At 57.5% G+C, this 19,139-nt stretch overlaps 2 protein-coding genes across 4 annotated transcripts; both read left to right on the top strand.

Moving 5' to 3' along the window:
* The first annotated feature begins 3,993 nt into the window (after positions 1–3,993).
* MADCAM1 (mucosal vascular addressin cell adhesion molecule 1) lies at positions 3,994–8,339 on the top strand. Of its 3 annotated transcripts, none has more exons than XM_033134937.1 (5): positions 3,994–4,090; positions 4,269–4,541; positions 5,029–5,322; positions 6,766–7,137; positions 7,846–8,339. In XM_033134937.1, the coding sequence occupies exons 1-5, from the start codon at positions 4,030–4,032 to the stop codon at positions 7,986–7,988; spliced, it is 1,143 nt and encodes a 380-aa protein (XP_032990828.1). In that variant the 5' UTR covers positions 3,994–4,029; the 3' UTR covers positions 7,989–8,339. The 3 variants fall into 3 exon arrangements, with proteins under 3 accessions (XP_032990828.1, XP_032990827.1, XP_032990826.1); XM_033134936.1 differs by having other exon boundaries at positions 4,999–5,322; positions 6,766–7,117; positions 7,846–8,329; XM_033134935.1 differs by having other exon boundaries at positions 4,999–5,322; positions 7,846–8,320.
* A 745-nt stretch (positions 8,340–9,084) lies between these two features.
* TPGS1 (tubulin polyglutamylase complex subunit 1) lies at positions 9,085–17,094 on the top strand. Its single transcript, XM_033134938.1, has 2 exons — positions 9,085–9,602; positions 16,291–17,094. The coding sequence occupies exons 1-2, from the start codon at positions 9,229–9,231 to the stop codon at positions 16,826–16,828; spliced, it is 912 nt and encodes a 303-aa protein (XP_032990829.1). The 5' UTR covers positions 9,085–9,228; the 3' UTR covers positions 16,829–17,094.
* Positions 17,095–19,139: the final 2,045 nt, after the last annotated feature.

Below are 19,139 nucleotides of genomic sequence, written 5' to 3'. Positions count from 1 at the left end.
TAGATGCCATCCAGGAGAGGGACAGAATCACTCCCAAGTGAGAACCACTGTCCCAATCCCCTAAAACAACAGGTGTTCCCAGTTCTCAGCCTGGGATGAGGGGGAGAGGGGAGCTTGCCACTGTACCAGAGTATTTCCATCCTGTGCTCCAGATGGAGCCCCCGCCTGCCAGAAGTGGAAGTCCGGCTGAACAGCTCACTTAAATTCTCCAGCAGCCACATGAAAAGACAAAAAGAATGGATGGCATACATAAAATAAAATGAGTTTTATAAAATGTAAAATGTACTTTATTTAACCAGTGTTGACCTTGAAAAGAATACCTGCCAGGAAGGATTCATTGTGGTTAACTGGGCCCAGATTCATAACCAGAGTCAAGCAGCCATTGTTTACAGGGGCTTCTCACCCAGGCTGCATGTTTGCTGTTAGAGAAAATCCACAGACCGGGCTGCCAGCCTCCTGCACTGTGCTCCTGCAGGGCGAGTCAACCCTTCCTTACAAGAGAGCTCCTAGGATGGAAGTTTGACCATTAGGACCCAGACTTTTCCTGTCCAACCAGAACTGTGCAGCTATATCTTTTTTAATACCTTTACTGACCAAGCAAAGGGGTTTCATTCCAACCAATCAGAAAAGTGACCTTTTGGACCAATCAAACTGTGAGGATTCGGAGTCTTCATTTGCATTGAAATGAACTGGAGTTGCAGCCAGCACTGTCTATATCAGCCAGCTTCACATCTGTCTTGGTGGAGGGCACTTTCACTTTCCATTAAGGAATGATGTTCCATCCCCTGAAGTTTTCCAATAACTGAATTGAGTATCTGTTTTTAAATTGAAGTTTAAAAATTACATTTCAGGTGGTCAGTACCCGAGAGTAACTAACGGCTGTGACCTGGCCTGCCTGTGGTGTCACATCCCCCACTGGGTCCTCCTGGGGTTGCAGCCAGGCTTGAAAACTGCATACAGCAGGCCCAGTGCTACCTCTGGTACTCACCGGCAAAGTCTTCTGAACTATTTGAATGAATTGTCACCACCCAGTCTCCACCATGAGCCATTGTCCTGCCCCCTCCGTCCACCCACTCTGAGCTCTTAGAGCTCCTCTTATCCCCCCGCACAGCCAACTGGCCCTGCAGCCCAGGACCCACTAGAAGCTCAGTGGTGGGTGCCTGAGCTGCCCCCCAGGGAGCTGCTGCTGAAGGACAGCATAGCCCGGGAGAGTCACAGGGCCTGAGGTCAGGGTGAGGCTTCTGGGAGCCCCAACCCCACCACTGGAGAGTGGAGTCAGCTCCCCCAAATCTGCTCTCACCAAGATGTGCCTCCCTGCCCTGGGGGCAGGTGAGGGGCTTGGGCACGCTCAAGGCCCCCTACCCTCATGTGTCCAGCTCTCTCGGGGTTGCCATCCTGAACTCCCCACTCCAGCTTCGGGGGCTTCCATCTGGTCATCTGAACCCAGACCTCACTGCTCAAAGCCTCCACTCCCCTTGTCACTCCTAATGACCTAAATCTCAGGCTTCCAGACAGCACCTCAAGCCAGGCAACATGCAGACCCTGGCCCTGACAGCCCTGGGATGGCCACCTGCCATCACCTATTTCGCCAAACTTGGGTCCAGCTTCTCAGACAGTCATCAAGCAACATTGTCCTCACAGGCATTCTGTGTTGGTTATTCGGGATCCTGGCCCCCCAACTTGGTGTGCTGGATGTCACCCCTCCTGCCGTGCTCCCTCAGCCTAGCTCAGCCATGTGATTTTAGGTGCCAGCAGGGGATCAAAGGCCTGATGGACTGGAACTGCCCTTCCCCCTCTAGAGCCTTCTGAGTGGTTATTAAACAATGACACACAGCCTCCCACTGTCCCTGAGACCCAAGCAGGGAATGACCCTGGGGGGCAGGGTCTGGAGTCCTCCAGCGCCAGAGCTGGGGAGGGGAACCTGAAGGTGGTCCTGAATGACAGCCCATCCCGAAGAAAGAGCCACGATGCCCCCAGCTGACCTGTGGTACAAATGAGGGGAGCTGGCCCAGCCCAGATGGGAAGGGTGTCCGTGGAGGGAGCAAGCATCTCCTGGGGCTCCCTCTCCTGGACACCCTCCTTGGCTCAAGTCCCCTGCAGAGCACCACTGCTGTCAATGGGAAGGTGGACCCGGAGGCCAGGATGTCGAGTCTTGAAGTGGGGGCTGGGACCCTCCGTGGGAAGAAGTCTTCCGGCCTAGGCTGCTGAGGACTTCCTCCTGGGTGGGGACAATGCCGGGAAGGGGGATAGAGGGCGGGCTGTGCCGGAAGCCCAGCACTGGGGGGGCGGGTAGAGCATGGACCTCAGCTGCCTACCTGGGGGCTCCCATGGGCTCAGTCTCCCAGGGAAGAGGCCACATGTCCCAGGTGCAGGTGGGAAATCAGCTCAGGCCCATCCCTCACCCCCAGTGCTGGCCTTAGGCTCCCAAGGGAACCCCTGCCCCTCCCTCTCTTCTCCCCCTTCCCTCTGTCTTCCTTTCCCTCTCCCTCTTTGTCTCTCCTTCTCTGTCTCTCTCCAGCCCTTCTTTCCCCCCTCCCCCCAAGCTCCACCTCTGCCCAGAAGTTTGTTCATATATTCAGCCCACCTGCACTCAGAGAGGCTGTCACTGACCCCCCACCCCCCCCACCTCAAATCATGGGCTGCTTCTTACAGTGTTGTGTGGATGTGAAGGCTCACCCGTCACACACAGGTAGAGCTCAGATCTTGGACTATGGAATGGGCGGCAGGGCGGGGAGGCAGGGCCCAGAGAGCTGGGTCATGCCTTGCAACGGGCCTCAGCTGCGCGGGCAGCAGGAAGCAGGGTCAGGGGCTGGGAAGAGGCCTATTCAGCGGGCCCGCTGCCCCCCGCCCGGGTTAAGGGCCCAGCTTCCCGAGGAGGGCCCACACCTCCGGCCTGCGGAGGCTGAAACGTGGAGTCCACCTTCCTGTGTGGCCTTTCCCGGCACCGTGGAGGGGAGGGTGGGGCCAAGAAGACAGACTAAGTCCACACTCCTGGACCCTGGCCTTGCTAGGTCTCACTTACCCTCTTCTGCTCCCACCCCTTCGAGCCTCAGTTTCCCCCCTCTGCTCCCAGCCCCTCCTCTTGGGTCTTATCAGGGATGTTAAAAACCCCATTGCCTGGCTGCTCAAGGCAAGGACCACAGCCTGAGGTCGACCGGGGGCAGACCAGGACGCCTCCCTTCTTTTCCTCCTGTGCCTGCTGCCATGGGGTCCAGGGGGATCACAGCAGACAAGATCGCCCCAGTACCAGGGGCGTTGTTCCTTCAGCTACACGACCCCATAAGGCTGCAAGGAAAGTGCACCGGGAGAAAGTAAAATAGAGGAGGAGGCGGTGGGACGTGGTTGGGGAGGACTCTGAGGAGGCAACGTTGGAGCAGAGACTGAGTACGGTGAAGGCACAAGCCGTGCAAAGGCCCTGAGGCTGTCGGATCCCCAGGGCTCCCGCCAGTGAGGAGTTGGGTTTTTTCCTTTGTGCCACAGGCAGTCTTGGGGGTGTCGGTGCGCTCAGAGGAGTGCTTCTAAAATCGGCGGGGGAGGGCAGACCGGGAACTCAGGACTAGGCTGAGGAGTCCTGGGAGCTGGAAAGAGGCTGCTCTCCACCGCCCCCGCGCGGCCGCGTGGGGAAGTGAAGGCCGACCTCCGGCCCACCGAGCGCGCATCCCCCGCGCCAACCCTGGGCCTTGTTCCGACGTCCATTCACTGGACCTCGACGGTCACCCCTCTCCGGCCCCATCTTCCGATCTTTCCGTCTGCGAAAGTGAGAGCTGGAATTGGCCCATACCTTCCCGCGACTTCGGCTCCGGCCCTCCATCTCTGGTCCGCAGTCCCCTGCCTCTCTGTCGCCGCCTCCAGGGTCGGGGGTCAGGGCGGGGAAACCCCTCGGGAAACCCCCGGGGAGCAGCTGGAGCAGGAGGGGCCGGGGGTGGGGGGGAGACGGGGAAACAGGGTAGTGAGGCGGTAGGAAGTACCAGGGGCACCACTATTTAAGCCGCCTCCTTCGAGGTCAGGGAACAGAGCAGCGGATCCGGCATGGAGAGGGGCCTCTTCCTAGTGCTTCCCCTCTTCCTGGGGCTCCTCCAGCAAGGCCGCGGTGAGCAGGGCAGGGGCTCCGCGAGGGCAGGGGGCTCGGAAGAGGGCGGACGTGGATGAACTCGGCGAGCCAGGTGGGGAGGTTCAAGGGAGGTGATGGGGAATCCTATAGAGGGTGGCCTTTGGGGGCCGGGTTGGGGAGGGGGCGGGTCGGGACTGAGAGCACTGTCTACCCGCAGGTGGGCCTCTGGAGGTGGAGCCCCGAGAGCGCGTGGTGGTGGTAGCAGTGGGCGGGTCGATGCAGCTCACCTGCCGCCTGGACTGCTCGGGCCCCAGGGCCGCCTCGGTGCAGTGGCGGGGCTTGGACACCAGCCTAGGCGCCGTGCAGTCGGGCGCTGGCAGCAGCGTCCTTTCCGTGCGCAACGCCTCGCTGTCCACGGCGGGGACCCGCGTGTGCGTGGGCTCCTGCGGGAACCTCACTTTCCAGCAGAACGTGAAGCTCCTGGTGTTCGGTGAGACCCCGTCCCTCCTCCCCTCGCTGCCTTTGCACACTCAGGACCCACCCAGCAGCCCTGCTTTGTCTCTGTTCCTATGCCACCTCTTCCTGAGAGCCTTCCTGGATTGCCCATCTCACCCCTGCTCAAAGCCTGCGTCGAAGCTCCCGAGTTGCTTTGCAATTCGTTCCGACCTCTTGGCATCACCCATGCCGGCCTCCCAGCCTTCACTCCCTCATCCCCAATCCTCCCCTAAACCTCCCATGCCCGAGCCCCTGCCCTTCCTGCTCAGGACTCCTCTCCAGCACCTTATATTCTATATTCTAGCCACACAGGGTGTGGCCGCTGGGTCTCCCTGTCCCTGTGCACCAGCGGTCCCCACTTCCCCCTGCCCCCCCCCGCCCCCGTCCCTCCTCCTCAGGGCCCAGTCCTAACCCTCTGGGCTCAGCCCACCCCTCTAACCCTCCTCACACAGCCTTCCCAGACCAGCTGACTGTCTCCCCAGTGGCCCTGGTGGCAGGGTTGGACCAGGAGGTGGCCTGCACAGCCCACAACGTCACACCTGCCGACCCTGATGCCCTCTCTTTGTCCCTGCTCCTGGGGGACCGGGAACTGGAGGGGGTGCAGACCCTGGGCCGGGATGAGGAGGAGGAGCCCCAGGAGGGCGAGGACATGCTGTTTAGAGTGACAGAGCGCTGGCTGCTGCCCCCACTGGGGACACCTGCCCCATCTGCCCTCCACTGCCAGGCGACCATGAGGCTGCCAGGCTTGCAGCTGAGCCATCGCCAGCCCATTCCAGGTGAGTCTGTGGGGTCCTGGCCGGCCTGCTTCTTAGTGTCCCCCAGGAAGTGAGCAAAGTCACACCACTCAGGTCCTATGAGCCTTGATAAGAGGTGTCCAGCGGCTCTTCTGGAATCCTGGTTCTGCATCTCACCTGCTGGATCTGGACAGTCACAGTACCATCTTTAGTCTGTCCCCTGTGGAAGCCAGCGTGATGCTTCTCACTCATTTATTCATTCATTCAACAGATTTAGTAAGCACTTACTTTGTGCCAGGCCCCATGAGCTCCCATCCCTGCTCTGCCCTCCGCCCTGCTCCCCCGCTCTCACCCTCGCCCCGTCTGTCCTCCTCACAGCAGCCACCAGAGGGCCCTTGTGAACACCTGAATAAGGTCCTGCCTGTTTTCCCTGGTCTGTCCTCCCCGCAGCAGCCACTGGAGTGCGCCTGTGAGCACCAGAGTCAAGTCCTGTTCCTGCTCTGCCCACCACCCTCCAGGGCCCCCACCTCCCTCGGGGTAAAAGCCCAAGTCCTCCCCGCCATTCACAAGGCCCTGCCTGACCCACCCTGCCCCTTCCCTGCCCTCACCTCCTTCGTCTCTCCCACTTGCTCATTCTGCTCCAGCCACACAGGCACAGACCAGCCTGGGGGCCTTAGCACGAGCTGTGCTCACTATTGGAAATACTATCCCCAGATCTGTATTTCCATGGCTCCCCCACTCACCTGCCTCAGGTCACCTTTCCAGTGAGGCTCCCCCTAATTTCCCCCTCCCCCTCACACTTGTGTATACACACACACTCGCGCCCTTCTCTTTCCCTATTGAATGTTTCTTGACACCTTTTATCAACATCTGACATCCTTTATGTTATCTTTTTTTTTTTTTTCCATTATCTGTCTCCCTTGCTTTTGGCTTCACCGAGATAGGACTGTGTCTGTGTGCCTAGTGGCTAAAACAGTGCCGGGAGCATAGTGGGTGTTCAATAGGAACATGCTGAATGAATGAATAACTGTTCCCATGGTGCCCAGCACATAGCAGCTGCATAATAAATACTTGCTGGGTGATGAATGACTGAAAACATTTGTTATGGGGCCTGGCACACAGTAGGTGCTCGGTTTGTGTCTGACGTGCCCTCCCCTCTCTCCATCTCCCAGTTCCATAATAATAAAACCCACTGTGCTCACTGACCCTATGTTCTGGGAGCACGTGAACCTGGGGAGAGGGCTGTCACTCCATTTACAGGAAAGTGAGACATGGCGATTCGAAGCCCCCTCAGGGTTGGGGGGCTGCAATGGAGCCCGACCCCACTCTTACCTACTGGGACACACTGCGATTTGCCCAAATGGCCTAGGGTGGGGCTCCGAGCAGTTCTGGTCCAACCCTGTGAGCACTGTGGTCCCGATGGAGAGACAGGCAGTAGCAGGGGCCTGGGGCGGCAGGGAGAAAAACGGATGCCCTCTTCTCCAGTTCTGCACAAACTGACCTCCCGGGAGCCCCCTGTCATGACCTCCCTGGAGGCTACCCTGGATCAAGGCTCCATCCACAGCCCACCGAGTCCTGGCAAGCCTGGGAACAGCTCCACCGGACCCTGCCTCCCTGAGATCCACCAGTCGCCAGTGCCAGGGGGGCTGGAGCTGCTGTGTGAAGCGGCTTGTGGCCCTGGTGTAGCTGTGCGCTGGACGCAGGCTCCCGGTGATCTGGCGGCCTATGAGAGGCGGGAGGCCGGGGCCCAGGCGTGGCTGAGTGTGCTGTGGGCTGCATGCAACCCTGAGGGCTGGTTCCAGTGTCGCCTGGACCCAGGGGGCCAGATGGCCAGTCTGTACGTGGTCCCAGAAATCTGTGAGTTTGGGAGGCTGGGGAGGGTGCTGGGGGAGCCTGAAAGGGAAGGAAACCTTGAGTCAAGACCTTAGACAAGGAGATGCCCTGCCCAGCCTCTGTTTCCCCAACCGTCCAGGGGGCTTCCCAAACACTATAAGATTACAGTTCCCTGGCATGGCGATGACTGTAAATTTCAGGGACCATGTAGATTTCACAGCAGTTTGTAAACTTTGACCTTTATAGACTACAACAGCCTGTGGAATGAAAAATAGAATATAGCCATTTAGATCATTTCAAATTGTGTAGTAGCCACACTCAGAGAAAAAAGTAAAAATAAGTTAGATATTTCATTGAACACAATATATCTCAATTATCATCATTTCAACATGCAATCTGTAAAAAGGTATGAACGAGACACTTTACGTTCTTTCAATGTGTGTTGACCTCTCCATCCAGATTAGGAGCCACATTTCAAGCACATGTCGAGTGGCCACTATACTGGACAGCCCACTTGTAATGATAAGGTCCTACGTACTTTTCAAAAGACTCACTCCAAAGTCCTTTGGATACTCCAAAGGTGTTGTACATTTCAAAAGACATTCTAAGTTGTTAAGTCCTGTGTAAAATTTTGGGGAACTCAGTAAATTTGGACGCCCCTAGTAGGATCTGCTGGGCTTCTCCTCACAACCTGCAAAGAGGGGTTCAGGCTCCTGATGCTTCTCTCTCCAGGCGTCCCCCTAACATCCGAAGCCCTGTGGACAGGCAGCGTGGTGCTGGGGCTGCTCTTCCTGGTGTTTCTCATCTACCGCCTGTGGAAATGCTGCTGGGCCCGCCAGCTCCTTGGGTCCTCTGCCCCGCCTGAACCAAATTGAGGGGGATGGGCAGTAGCCCCTCTTGAAGTGGCCTGCCTTTCCTTCCAATCAGTTGTGCCTGGAGGACATTTGCAGGGTTCTGGACAGCATGAAGCCTGACCGCAGGCCCTTCATCATCCTGATGGTCAGCATATTCAGCCTCCCGAGCTGGCTGGGGGGAGCCACCCCCAACTGGAGAATAAAGAGCCATCTGCTCTGATCTCAGTGCTTGCTGTAGTGGTACCGGGACCCTGAAACCCTCTGCCCTGGGAGACTCCCAGAGCGCTAGAATGGACATTTACCCCAGCCCCACTGGGCCAGGGCGGGGCGGAGCGGGGGGGTGGTGTGCACTCTGCCTGGGGCGGAAGAAGCCAAATGCTGTGCCTTTCCCTGGGTGCAGGGATGCCACAGCTTCAAGAATAAGCGGGTGTCCTCAAAAGAAGTGGAGGACGTATTTGGTAGGACAGTATGGACGGACACAGAAGAGCAGTGGCCTATTAAGGGAGGTAAGGAGAAGGGAGAGACGAAACAGGGACTGGAAATGAGATTAGCAGATGCCAGGGACTTGAGCCTGCGGGCACTGAGTAGCTCTAGCCGAGTTGAGAGCACTAGAAGATGCGGTGTGAGAAAGACCTCTCCGGTGGTGATGAGAGGTAACAGCCTGGGACCGTGAACTGCAGACTGTGGTTAGTCCACTCATTCCTAGAACGTGCACAGGGGACTTGGGACGGTGGGCGCCCAGGGAAGACCCCTGACACAGCCTATTGGGTGGCTGGAGTGGGGGGGAGTGTCCCCACAAAGAGAGGTATACACTCAGACCAAGATTGGGTTAGGTTGAGGGCCAGGCTGAGCTCAAAGACGAAAATCAGAAAAAGAGGGGTTGGTGGCGGTGCTCAGTTCTTGAATCCAGGTGGATCCACCTGACGCGCGCCCCGGCTTCTCTGGTAACCGAGGAAACTGGTTGTTTGGGGACCATGCTAAGGGAAGGACTCGCCCACTAAGAAGATGGCAGCAATCCGGCTTCATGCAAGAAACCAAGCCTTTCCTTGGGAGCCATCTTAGAGTCTGGCAAAGTTCGGTTCCGGACGTAAGCCAAGAAAACCAATGAGGACAGGTAGAGGAAAGCGGAAGCAGAGTACCAATTAAAACCTAGAGAAAAGAGTGGCCGGAACTAGTTACTTCCCAAGGTCTCCCAGCGTGATCCAGCGTTCTCTGCCCTTAACCAAGATGGCTGTCCAGAAGCGCCAGCGCACTGTGGAATATGGCGGCGCTTCCGGTCCCGTGGCCCTCAGTGAAGATGGCGGCAGTGGAGAAGCGGCGGCCACTGGTGGCTCCCGCGGCCAGTTTCACCGACAGCACCCGGCCGTCGGTGTCCAGGGCGGTAGCATCGACCAAGAGCGAGGAGGACTTCCTGCGGCAGGTCGGCGTGACGGCCATGCTGCGTGCGGCCTTGCTGAAGGTGCTGGAGGCGCGGCCCGAGGAGCCGATCTCCTTCTTGGCGCACTACTTCGAGAACATGGGCCTGCGCTCGCCTGCAAACGGCGGCGCCGGGGAGCCCCCAGGCCAACTCCTACTGCAGCAACAGCGCCTGGGCCGCGCGCTGTGGCACCTTCGCCTGGCTCACCACTCCCAGAGGTGCGGGGCTGGGCAGGGCCTGGGCGGGTAGGGGCCGCGGCCAGACTTCAACTCCCAGCGTGCTCTACGGGGCTCCTCGCCCCTGGCGCCGGCACTGGAGCGCGGGGCATGCTGGGAATTGTAGTTCGCAGTGCCTCCCTGGCGCTGGATGGACCCGGATCGCAAGGGGCTGGGGGTCCCCAGCGTAGCCTGGAGGTGGCCAGCGTGCTGTGCGCTGGCGTGGATAGTTCCTGTTGGCTCCGTCTTTTACGACGCCTTTTTACAGGACTGAATTTCACCTTGCAGTCCACCCAACTTTTAAAATCATGGAGCCCAGAAATGACTTCACCATGGAGCGTCAGTCTTCTGATACAGGTCCCTCCTCGATGCCTCGTTTTGAGCGTCGTAGCATCCCCGTCCATTCAGCCAGAAAATGAGTATTTACAGGGCTGGGCCGTGGAGACAGAGAGCAACCCAGTCACCCAAGGCCCCTGTCTTAGAGGGAGACTCTTGGCATGCAGGAGGGGTGTCCAGGAAGAGCTTTGCATGACACACAGGGAAAGGTGTTGCAGGCAGGAGACCAAAGGTGCACCGGCCTGCAGGTTGCACAGGTGCAGTACAGGATCCACAGTCTTCCCGTGCCTGAAGCGTGGTGGGGTGTAGGGAATGGCACCTGCCTACTCCCCACACGTCCCCCCTTTCCCAGAGTTCTGAGCCCTTGGAAGGCAGTTAAGAAATGCATTGGATCCATGGTCTGCATCAGGTGAATTGGGGAGAAGCAGCATCAACCAGACGAAGTCACTAAGTAGATGTGGGTGGGCTGGGTTTTGGCTGTGGGAGGGGGGGCCCCCAGAAGTAGTGCCTGAAGCAAGTATGCATGTGGGGGGTAATTTGATAAGGGGGAGCTCACAGAGAATCCCAGGAAGGGGGAGGAAGCCAAGCAAGGGAGCGTTTCAGCCTGATTCCTAGGGTACTTACAGGCGCTTTTGGGCAGACTTACCAAGAGAGTCAGGTGCAAGCCACAAGAAGGAAAGTGGAGATCCTGGAGCAGGAGCTTGGCCACGAGAGAGGGTGTGGAGGACGGGCATCTGAGCAGGGCATCCACATCTCCAACACGGGGCAAAGGGAGTGTGGGGTGTCTGGGGCCTGGGGCCGTCCCCGAGATAGGCACCTGGGAAGAGGAGCAGGTTGGTGGGACACAAGTGCTTGGGACATTCTGTGAAGTTGAGCTGATGGTTTTTCTGGGGCCAGGGTGGAAGAGGTGTGCACAGGATAGTGCCAGGTGTCCATGGGGCCATCCACTGAGATGGGAGGTCACTGGTTTGGGGAAATTTCCCAGAGTTGCTTGGGGATTTTTAAGTCAGGGGACTGGGACAACCGGCATGAAAGTGGACAGGAGGGTCTTCAACTGAGATATGCAGCTGGGCAGGAGGTTATCAACTGGGAGGGGTTGTGAAGGCCTCTAAAGAGCTGAGAAGAGCCCAGGACCCAATTCTGAGGAGCCCCAGCATGGAAGAACCCACAAAACTGATGTAAAGGAGGGAACCAGAAGAGGCTGGCATCTGAGGACATCTCCCAGTGAGGAAAAGTAGTCAGTAGCAGAGCCACACATACAGTTGTTCAGGTCAAGCACTGCACAAGCCACTCACACCATAGACGTCACAGATGAGGATGTTTATATGAAGGCTTTTTGCAGAGTTTTTTCCTAATTCACACAAAGGTACCTTGTGGGCTGGCAGCAGCCCTGTGTCCAGTGGCCTAGGAGGTGAGGGTTGAGTAACTGTTGGATTTACGGTCAACAGGAAACTTGGTTTCCTGTGGCTGCTGTAACAACCAAAAACTTAGTGGTTTAAAACAACAGAAATGTTCTGGAAGCCACAAGTCTGAAATTTAGGTGTCACAGGGCTGTGCTCCCTCCATGGGTTCGAGGGGAAGGTCCTCCCTGCCTGTCCCAACTCCTGGTCTAGCTGGCAGTCTTTGGTGTCCCTGGACTTGTGGAAGCATACTCTAGCCTCTGGTATCACACCGCTGTTGCCTCTGTGTCTCTGTCCTTTCTTTTCTAAGGATACTGTCATTGAACTTAGAGCCACTTCATCTTATTTCCAGATCCTGAACTAATTACATCTCAAACACCCTTATTTCCAAATAAGCTCAGACTCATGGGTTCCAGACGGACATGCATTTTGTAGGGACACTAGTCACTGCACTGCAGGGACGTTGGGGCCATTGCTGGAGGCAGTTGGGAGCAGCAGTGAGCAGGGGGACAGCAGGTCCTGGCGGCGCCTAGGCTACCTAGTCCCCCCAGGAATGGAGCCACAGTCAGGAGGCCCTTACCCACACCCAGTGGGTCAGGAGCAGAAAAAGCCTGGCCAGGTGTGGGAGACAGGTGCTCTGAGGCCCGACAGCTTTGCCCCGATGCTGAGGGATGGGCCGGGCTGTCCTGGGGCTGTTCTTGAGAGTGTCATCACCATGAGAGATCTGGGAAGAAGTCAACCAAAACCCCTTGTGCCGGCGTCTCGAGATGTCAGAAATGCTGGCCTCCAGCACTGGTAACAGCGGCAGCCTTGTCCCATCAGCCCCCCTGCTAGCCTCACAGCCCCAGGAATTGTCTGGGAACTTGCCAAGGGCTGCATGGCCATGAAGGGCAGAGCCAGAGTCAGACCTAGGCAGTGTTGCCCCAAGTCCTCCTCCTAAGCCACAGTGCTGTCCCCTACAGGTTCCTGTGACCCTGGAAGACACGCACAAGGCACCAGTGGCTTTAGGTCAGTTCTCCTCTGCTCAGATCACCTCTGGAGGGCTGTCCTGGGCACGGGGCGGGGTGGGGGGGGAGTATGAGCAACCTCCCCGGCCCTGATCCCCTTGATGCCAGGAGCACCCCCGGTGTGACGACTACAGTGTCCCCACGTATTGCCCAGTGTCTCCTGCAGGCAGAATCACCTCCAGTGAGAACTGCTGGTCTAAAGTGAAAACTGTCTCTTTCTGGAGACATCCCATAAACATTCTTTTTGTGTTTTAACAAATGCTCACATGCTTCACAAACTACTCTGTGTAGGAGCTGATAGGAGGGAACCTTCAGTAAGTACCCAGTCCCACCTCACAGACAGGGCAGCTGAGGCCCAGAGTCCCCTCCCCTCCCCTTTTAGCCGCCACGTCCAGAGTGGGCTGCCTGTCCCACCACCATTGAGCAGATGGCATGGGTGCCCCTCGTGACCAGGCACCACTTGGGGAGCTCCCCGGGAGGGGCGGGTATGAGGCAAGTCGTCTTGTCTTCCTCTGGGCTGCTTTCCCAATTCGCCGACACACACGTCTGTGATCTCACTGGGCTGTAATTACCCCTTTGCTGCGTTCCAGCCCCATGAGGCCAGGGATAAGGTAGCCAGCCTCTGGACAGCCCAGCCAAACCGCAGCCCTGGCCATTCAATGACAAGCTCGCATGGGGTACAGCCTTAAGCCCTTGGCACAAAATCAGCCCTCCGGTCCTCATGCGGTTGCTGAGGTACAGGGATGGAGACATGAGCACGGAGTGGGGCCACTTGTGCTCAGTGAACACTTGTGAGGGTGGCCAATGAATGCCCCTGGTGTGCCCACCAGGTTCCTGGGCGAGAGGCTTTGGGCCCAGAGCTGGTCGCACTGGTCAGAGTGAGCTGAGTCCCACTGCAGGAACAGATACCCAAAATCTCAGTGGCCATAACACAACTCAGCTTTGCCTCTCAAACCACGGGGCCCTGGCATGGACTGGGGGGTGAGGGGGGTGCTGGTTGGCTGAGAACGCCATTGAACGCTGACTGTGAGTTGCTCACGCTCATGTTTCAGTGACTGAAGCAAGTCACAGGTCTCAGCCACAGGGAGGAGAGAGGTGGACAGCACAGTGGAGGCCATCTTTCCGGAGCACCCCGGAGATCCTCACCTCCTGGTATCTGTGTGCACTTGCCTCCCACTTCCACCAGACATCACATACCAGACAGAGAGAGACTTCGGCTCCTGCCTCAGTCCCATGCCCTCGGAACAGCTGCCGTGTGTGGAGGTGCTCAGGTTACCCAGCAGGGACACCCCAGGGTGGGGACCTGAGGCCTCATGTCCCAGCCATCACGTGGCACTCCTCCTCTGGCCAACAGCCTGACTTGAACCTCAGGAGAGACCACAGGCACACAGAAACCCCAACGTAGTGAATGTTGTTTTAGGCCACAGGATTTGGGGTAACTTGTGCTGTAGCAACGGGTAGCCGACAGGACACTCAACAACTCAACAACTGGGTCTCCCAGTTCCCTTCTGGTGAAAGGAGTTAGGAATACAATCTCCCACTGAGGGTTAGGCATTATGCCCTAATCATAGCAGCCAATGCTGGCCAAGTGGAGGCTGCACCCTCAACACTCCCACGACCCTCACATCCAGACGTCCCAGCCCCTCCAAGGGCCCAATGAGCAGGAAGACAGGAGTGTACAGCCAGATAGGCGGGGACTGAGTCCCAGCTAGGACAGAGACCCCAGGCTACTGCCCTCTTGCCTCAGGGCCTTGGTTTCCTCTGTGACAGCTTTGGCCCACACAGCTAACCAGGTCAGCACACCCATCCACAAAAACCACATGCTGGGCAGCAGTCGTGACCTGAGTGGCCAGCGTTTATTGGGCTCCTGCTACATGCTGGCCTGCGTTCACTGGGCTCCCTCTGTGTACTGACTGGCATTCCCTGGTCTCCTGCTTCATGCTGGCCAGGGTTTGCTGGGCTCCCACTGCATGCTCACCCATAGAAAGGTAAGGTGACAGGTCTAGGTCACACACGAGATAAGAATGGAGCTTCAGTGTGAATCTTCCCTAACCATGGAGCTGATCTCCCAGAAAGGATGGATGTGAGGTCTGAGGTGAGCCTCTTCCTCCCTGGGATTCCCTGGCCTGATCATCAGCCCGCCCTAAGCCTCACTACCCATGTGTCACTGTGGAACTAGTAACGGGCCACCAGCCACTTGAGCACTGGGCCTGTTGATCTGATGATGGGAGTGAAACGGGGTCAACTAGCCACGCAGGCTCCCCCTTCAGCCAGCACATTGAACTGCTGTGCTCCCCAACTCTGCTCGTGAAGCTCAGTCTGGCCAAGGCACACGGCTGCACCTCAGGTTCCTCATTAAGCAAGGAGCTGCCCGTCTCACAGCCAACAGCGGGGCTGACAGACTTCTGTAAAGGCCAGGCAGCAAGAACAGGGTGTGATCAAAAATACGGTGAATGTTTAAATAAAATGTGTTACAGAAAAAGACGCATTGCCATTAATCCCCCTCACAATACGCCCCCTCACTTTGAACACACTTATCCCATCATTCTTGCCACTTTCTGAAGCAGTTCTGGAAGTCCTCTTTTATGTCTTTGCGCTGTCCTGGCTTCTTTGATGTCCTGAATCCTTTTGACTTTGGGGAAGAGCCAGAAGTTGCAAGGGCCAGATCAGGCAACTAAGGTGGATGAGGACACACCATGATGTTTTTATTGGACAGAAATTGCCATGTACCAGAAGCGATGTGCGACACGGAGTGTTGTCATGATGGAGGAAGACTTACGGCACATTTTAAAACACACCTTCTCTCAACCGTGGCTCACACCTGACTGACTGCACCAAACAAGTTGAGAAACTAAGCTTCGATGCACCACATCCCGTATTGAAGATCCTGCCTTTCTGTTGGATGGCACCGGGCAGCAGCACTCACCGTATATTTTGATCACAACAGAAAGGCTCTCTGTCACACATTCCTTCTAGTATATGGCAATTTGTCAAATAACATTACAGTGTGTCCTCATCCACCTTATTCACTGGATCTGGCACCGTGCAACAAAATGACCATGAAAAGTAAACGTTTTGAATTGATTGAGGACATCGAGGCAGCCATGACAGCACAATTAAAGACACTCACGAAAGAGGACTTTCAGAACTGCTTCAGAAAGCAACCTGCCGTCCACTCCTCTCTGCCAAGTGTGTTCAAGCCAGGGGGAGTATTTTGAGGGTGATTAATGGCAATATGTCTTTTACTGTAATAAAGAATGTTTTATTTAAACATTCACCATATTTGTTGATCACACCTCGTACTGTCAGCTTTGGACTCTGCTGTTGCAGCAAGAAAACTTGCCACAAGCAGTGTGTCAGTGGATTGATGTGACTGTGTGCCAGTAAACTTTTGTTTACAAAAACAGGCCATGGGCCAGTTTTGACCCACAGCTGTAGTTTGCCAACTCTTGGCAAGTGGGACTATAGACAAGTGAAATTAGTTAATCCACGTTAAATGGCTAAGCAGTGTGGCCAAGGGTGACCAGCCCATAAATGCAAGCATCATCGTCCGGAGGGCAGTTGGTGTGTCCCCTGGGGCAGATGCCCATCAGCTGATTCAGCAGACGTTTGTAGAGAACCTGCTGTGGGCTGTGCAGTTGTAGGCAGTGGGGCAGTACAGTGACAGAAAAATATTGACATGGGGTCCTGGGCTCACCATTTGGTGGGAAAGACATGAACTCATAAGGCCCCATATAGTAAGTCTGATGGTGGTTAACTGTTATGAAGAAAAATAGAGGAGGAAGGAGTTAGGGAGGGCCCCACCAGAAAGGTGACTTGGGGGACAGGCATTGGAGGCTGGGCTAGGCGTGGTGTGTTGGAGGAAGGGCGATGGGGACTGCAGACTGCGGGGGCCGAAGGCAGTGCTGGGCGCCGCCCGGCTAGCCCAATGCCCCCATCTGTCCACAGGGCAGCCTTCAACAACAACGTCGGCGTGGCCTACGAGTGCCTGAGGGCCAGCGGGCGCAAGAAGAAGCCGGGGCTGGATGGGCGCACCTACAGCGAGCTGCTCAAGCGCATCTGCCGCGACGGGGAGGCGCCTGAGGAGGTGGTGGCGCCTCTGCTGCGCAAGATCCAGTGCCGGGACCACGAGGCAGTGCCGCTGGGTGTCTTCCGCGCCGGCATGCTCACTTGTTTCGTGCTGCTGGAGTTCGTGGCGCGGGCGGGCGCCCTCTACCGACTGCTGGAGGACCCGGCCCTGGCTACCGCCGACCGCCGCATGGGCCAGGCGGTGCTGGACACCCTGGAGGGGGCCCTGCAGGCTAGTGACGGTGCTGTCGCGCCTGCTCGATACCTGGAGGCCGGCTCGCGCCTCGGGCCTGACAGCCTGGCGCTGGCCATGGACCGCGCCCTGGTGGCCCGGCGGCCCAGCTCCCCCATGACCCGGGAGGAATTCCTGGAGAAGGCTGCCGCCCTCTTCATCGCCAAGGTCAAGCCCGTGCGCTGAGCTCTGCTCATGCTTCACCTGCCTCCTCCATCCAGACAATGGGGACAATGCGAGGCCTGGCTCAACAGCTCCTGGTGGGACATGTGTCTGGGAGCCTCTGTGTGCAGTGGGTGTGGGGAGCCCTCCCCACACCCAGCTTCGGACCAAAATGATGCTCCAGCCCCCTTCAGGGGCAGGCTGAGGGCCCCAGAAAGCGGGCACCCCTCCCTATACACACCCACAAAGCCTCCATCCCCCCAGGCAGTAATAATAAAGTCTGTGCCTGAGGCCTACTCAGTGTGTGTGCTCCACCCCCCAGCCGGAACCCAGAAGCGTTTCTCCACCTGGCCGCATGTCCGCCAGCCCCAGTGGGCCCCACCATCGTAGGGAGACGGCTTTATGGGAGTGGAGGGCACTGAGGCACGTGGTTAGGTGCCCTGGACCCAAGAGGCTCTTCCCCAGGTGTCATGCAGGGTGTCAGGCGGGGTCTCTGGTCCCACTCCCCACATAATGCAGGATATGGTGAGGCCAAAAAGGAACACCCACAGAGCCATAGGTAGGGGAGTCAATACCACTATAGTCTCGCTGGCGGCTGGGCAGGAAGCAGGAGCCACACTATCCGCAACCTGCCGTCCACTCCTCTCTGCCAACCAACCCCACTTGCTAGCTGCAATCCACCGTGCTAACTGCAATCCGCTCTTGCTAGCTCAGCCATCATCTCCTTGCTAGCCCCCGTTTTCTGCTAGCGTAGCCACATCAGTTATATTAGTGGCCAATGGCTCACTGGTTACAGCTGATGGCCAACTAGCCACAGTTGATGGCCATAGAATCACAGTTGATGACCATTTACTACCTGAGCCAACACCTTTCCACGTGAGGCCGAGAGCCTGGAAACAGCACTCCTGGCTCTGTCCCCACACCAGGGATGTAGGCCCACATGGCCAGCTGCTCTGGAAGCTGGAGACCGAGTCCCCAGCCCCGCTCTCCGCACATGCCCCACCCAAGCAGTTCCTCCCTGGGCCTGTTATCCCAGCTGTCCAAGGAAGAGGTCAACTGGGCAGATACTAATGGCAGTGATGTCACATTCGAGGCCTGCAACATCTCATTTGACTCTCACCACAGCCCTATGAAGAGGGTCACTACCTGCATTTGGCAGATGGGGTAACCCCCCCCCCCCCCCCGCCCAGGAAAATCAAGGTGCTGTGGCCAGAAAACCAACAGGGAGAAACTGCAGACATCTGCCACCACAGCAGGCTTCCTGGGAGATGAGGCCCCCTGTGGGTTGGCTGGGGTGGGGCACAAATTGGGTACTTCCCTTTACACTTCCAGGACTGTCCCCAGCACTTCTTAGGGATGTGGGGTGTTCGTCAGCAGAGACCTTGGGAAACCTGTTAGAATGCTGATTAATTATTATTTATTGACAAGCTGCCACATAAAACCGGAACCACCTGGCAAAGTTATAGCATATTTGACAGATGAGTGGCCCACCCCAGCTCCCCAGAGCGCAGGGCAGAGGGCCTGAGAGACTAAGCCTAGAGCTTTAGGGATGAGAAAGCCAAGGCCCAGTCCAGGGCAGCCATTTGAGCGGCTGCTCTGCCCTGAGCTCTGACTCCTCGCCCTCCCTCCCCACTGTTTTCCTTCCCCCAGACAGATTCACCTGCCTGACATTTGGCACAAGGTGAGGGGCCAGGTGTCGGGGCATCTGAGGGAGGTAGTCACCTTGGCCCAACCCAAGCTGTTGCAGCTGTTGGCTGCCCAGGACACCTGCTAGGAAGGCTGCAGGCACAGCGGGAGGGTCAGGGCCACAACAGGTCACCCTCACCGGGAGCTGTCACATTACGGAGGTGGAAGGATGGAGGCCAGCGCGCCACACCTAATTCTCCTGACCAAATGACCTAGCAAGGGGTGGGTGGATGTCAAGGCCCAGGACTCAGCCAGGGTGGAGCTCAGTTGAGTCAGGGTAAAACCTTGGGTCAGGGCTAGCTGGGGTCAGGACTCGGGTGGGGTCAAAGGTCATCCTGAGATTTGGGGGTTCAGAGATGGGGGGATTGGCCAGGCTGGGTGTCTTATGGGTGGTGATGGCTTCCCCGGTTTGCCTGCGGGACAGCGCCTTGTCCGTCTCTTCCGATTCCTTTGTCGAACAGAGTGGTAACTTGAAGGCTCTGTTCAGGTCTCCTCGCCTCCCTCGGGTCCGCACTGCCCTCGCGGGGCCTTCGCCCCTGCCCAGAGCTCGGCCCCATCCTCAAACCCTCCGACGGGAAAACTGTGGCACCGCACACCTAGGACCCCGGGCGCGGGCCCCAGCGCGTGCTCTCACCTGCCCCCCCCGCGC

This window comes from Rhinolophus ferrumequinum, chromosome 18 (genome assembly GCF_004115265.2).
Source record: "Rhinolophus ferrumequinum isolate MPI-CBG mRhiFer1 chromosome 18, mRhiFer1_v1.p, whole genome shotgun sequence".
NCBI lineage: Eukaryota > Metazoa > Chordata > Mammalia > Chiroptera > Rhinolophidae > Rhinolophus > Rhinolophus ferrumequinum.
The sequence above is the reverse complement of the archived record's forward strand: the minus strand, read 5'-3'. Positions and strand labels throughout refer to the sequence as shown.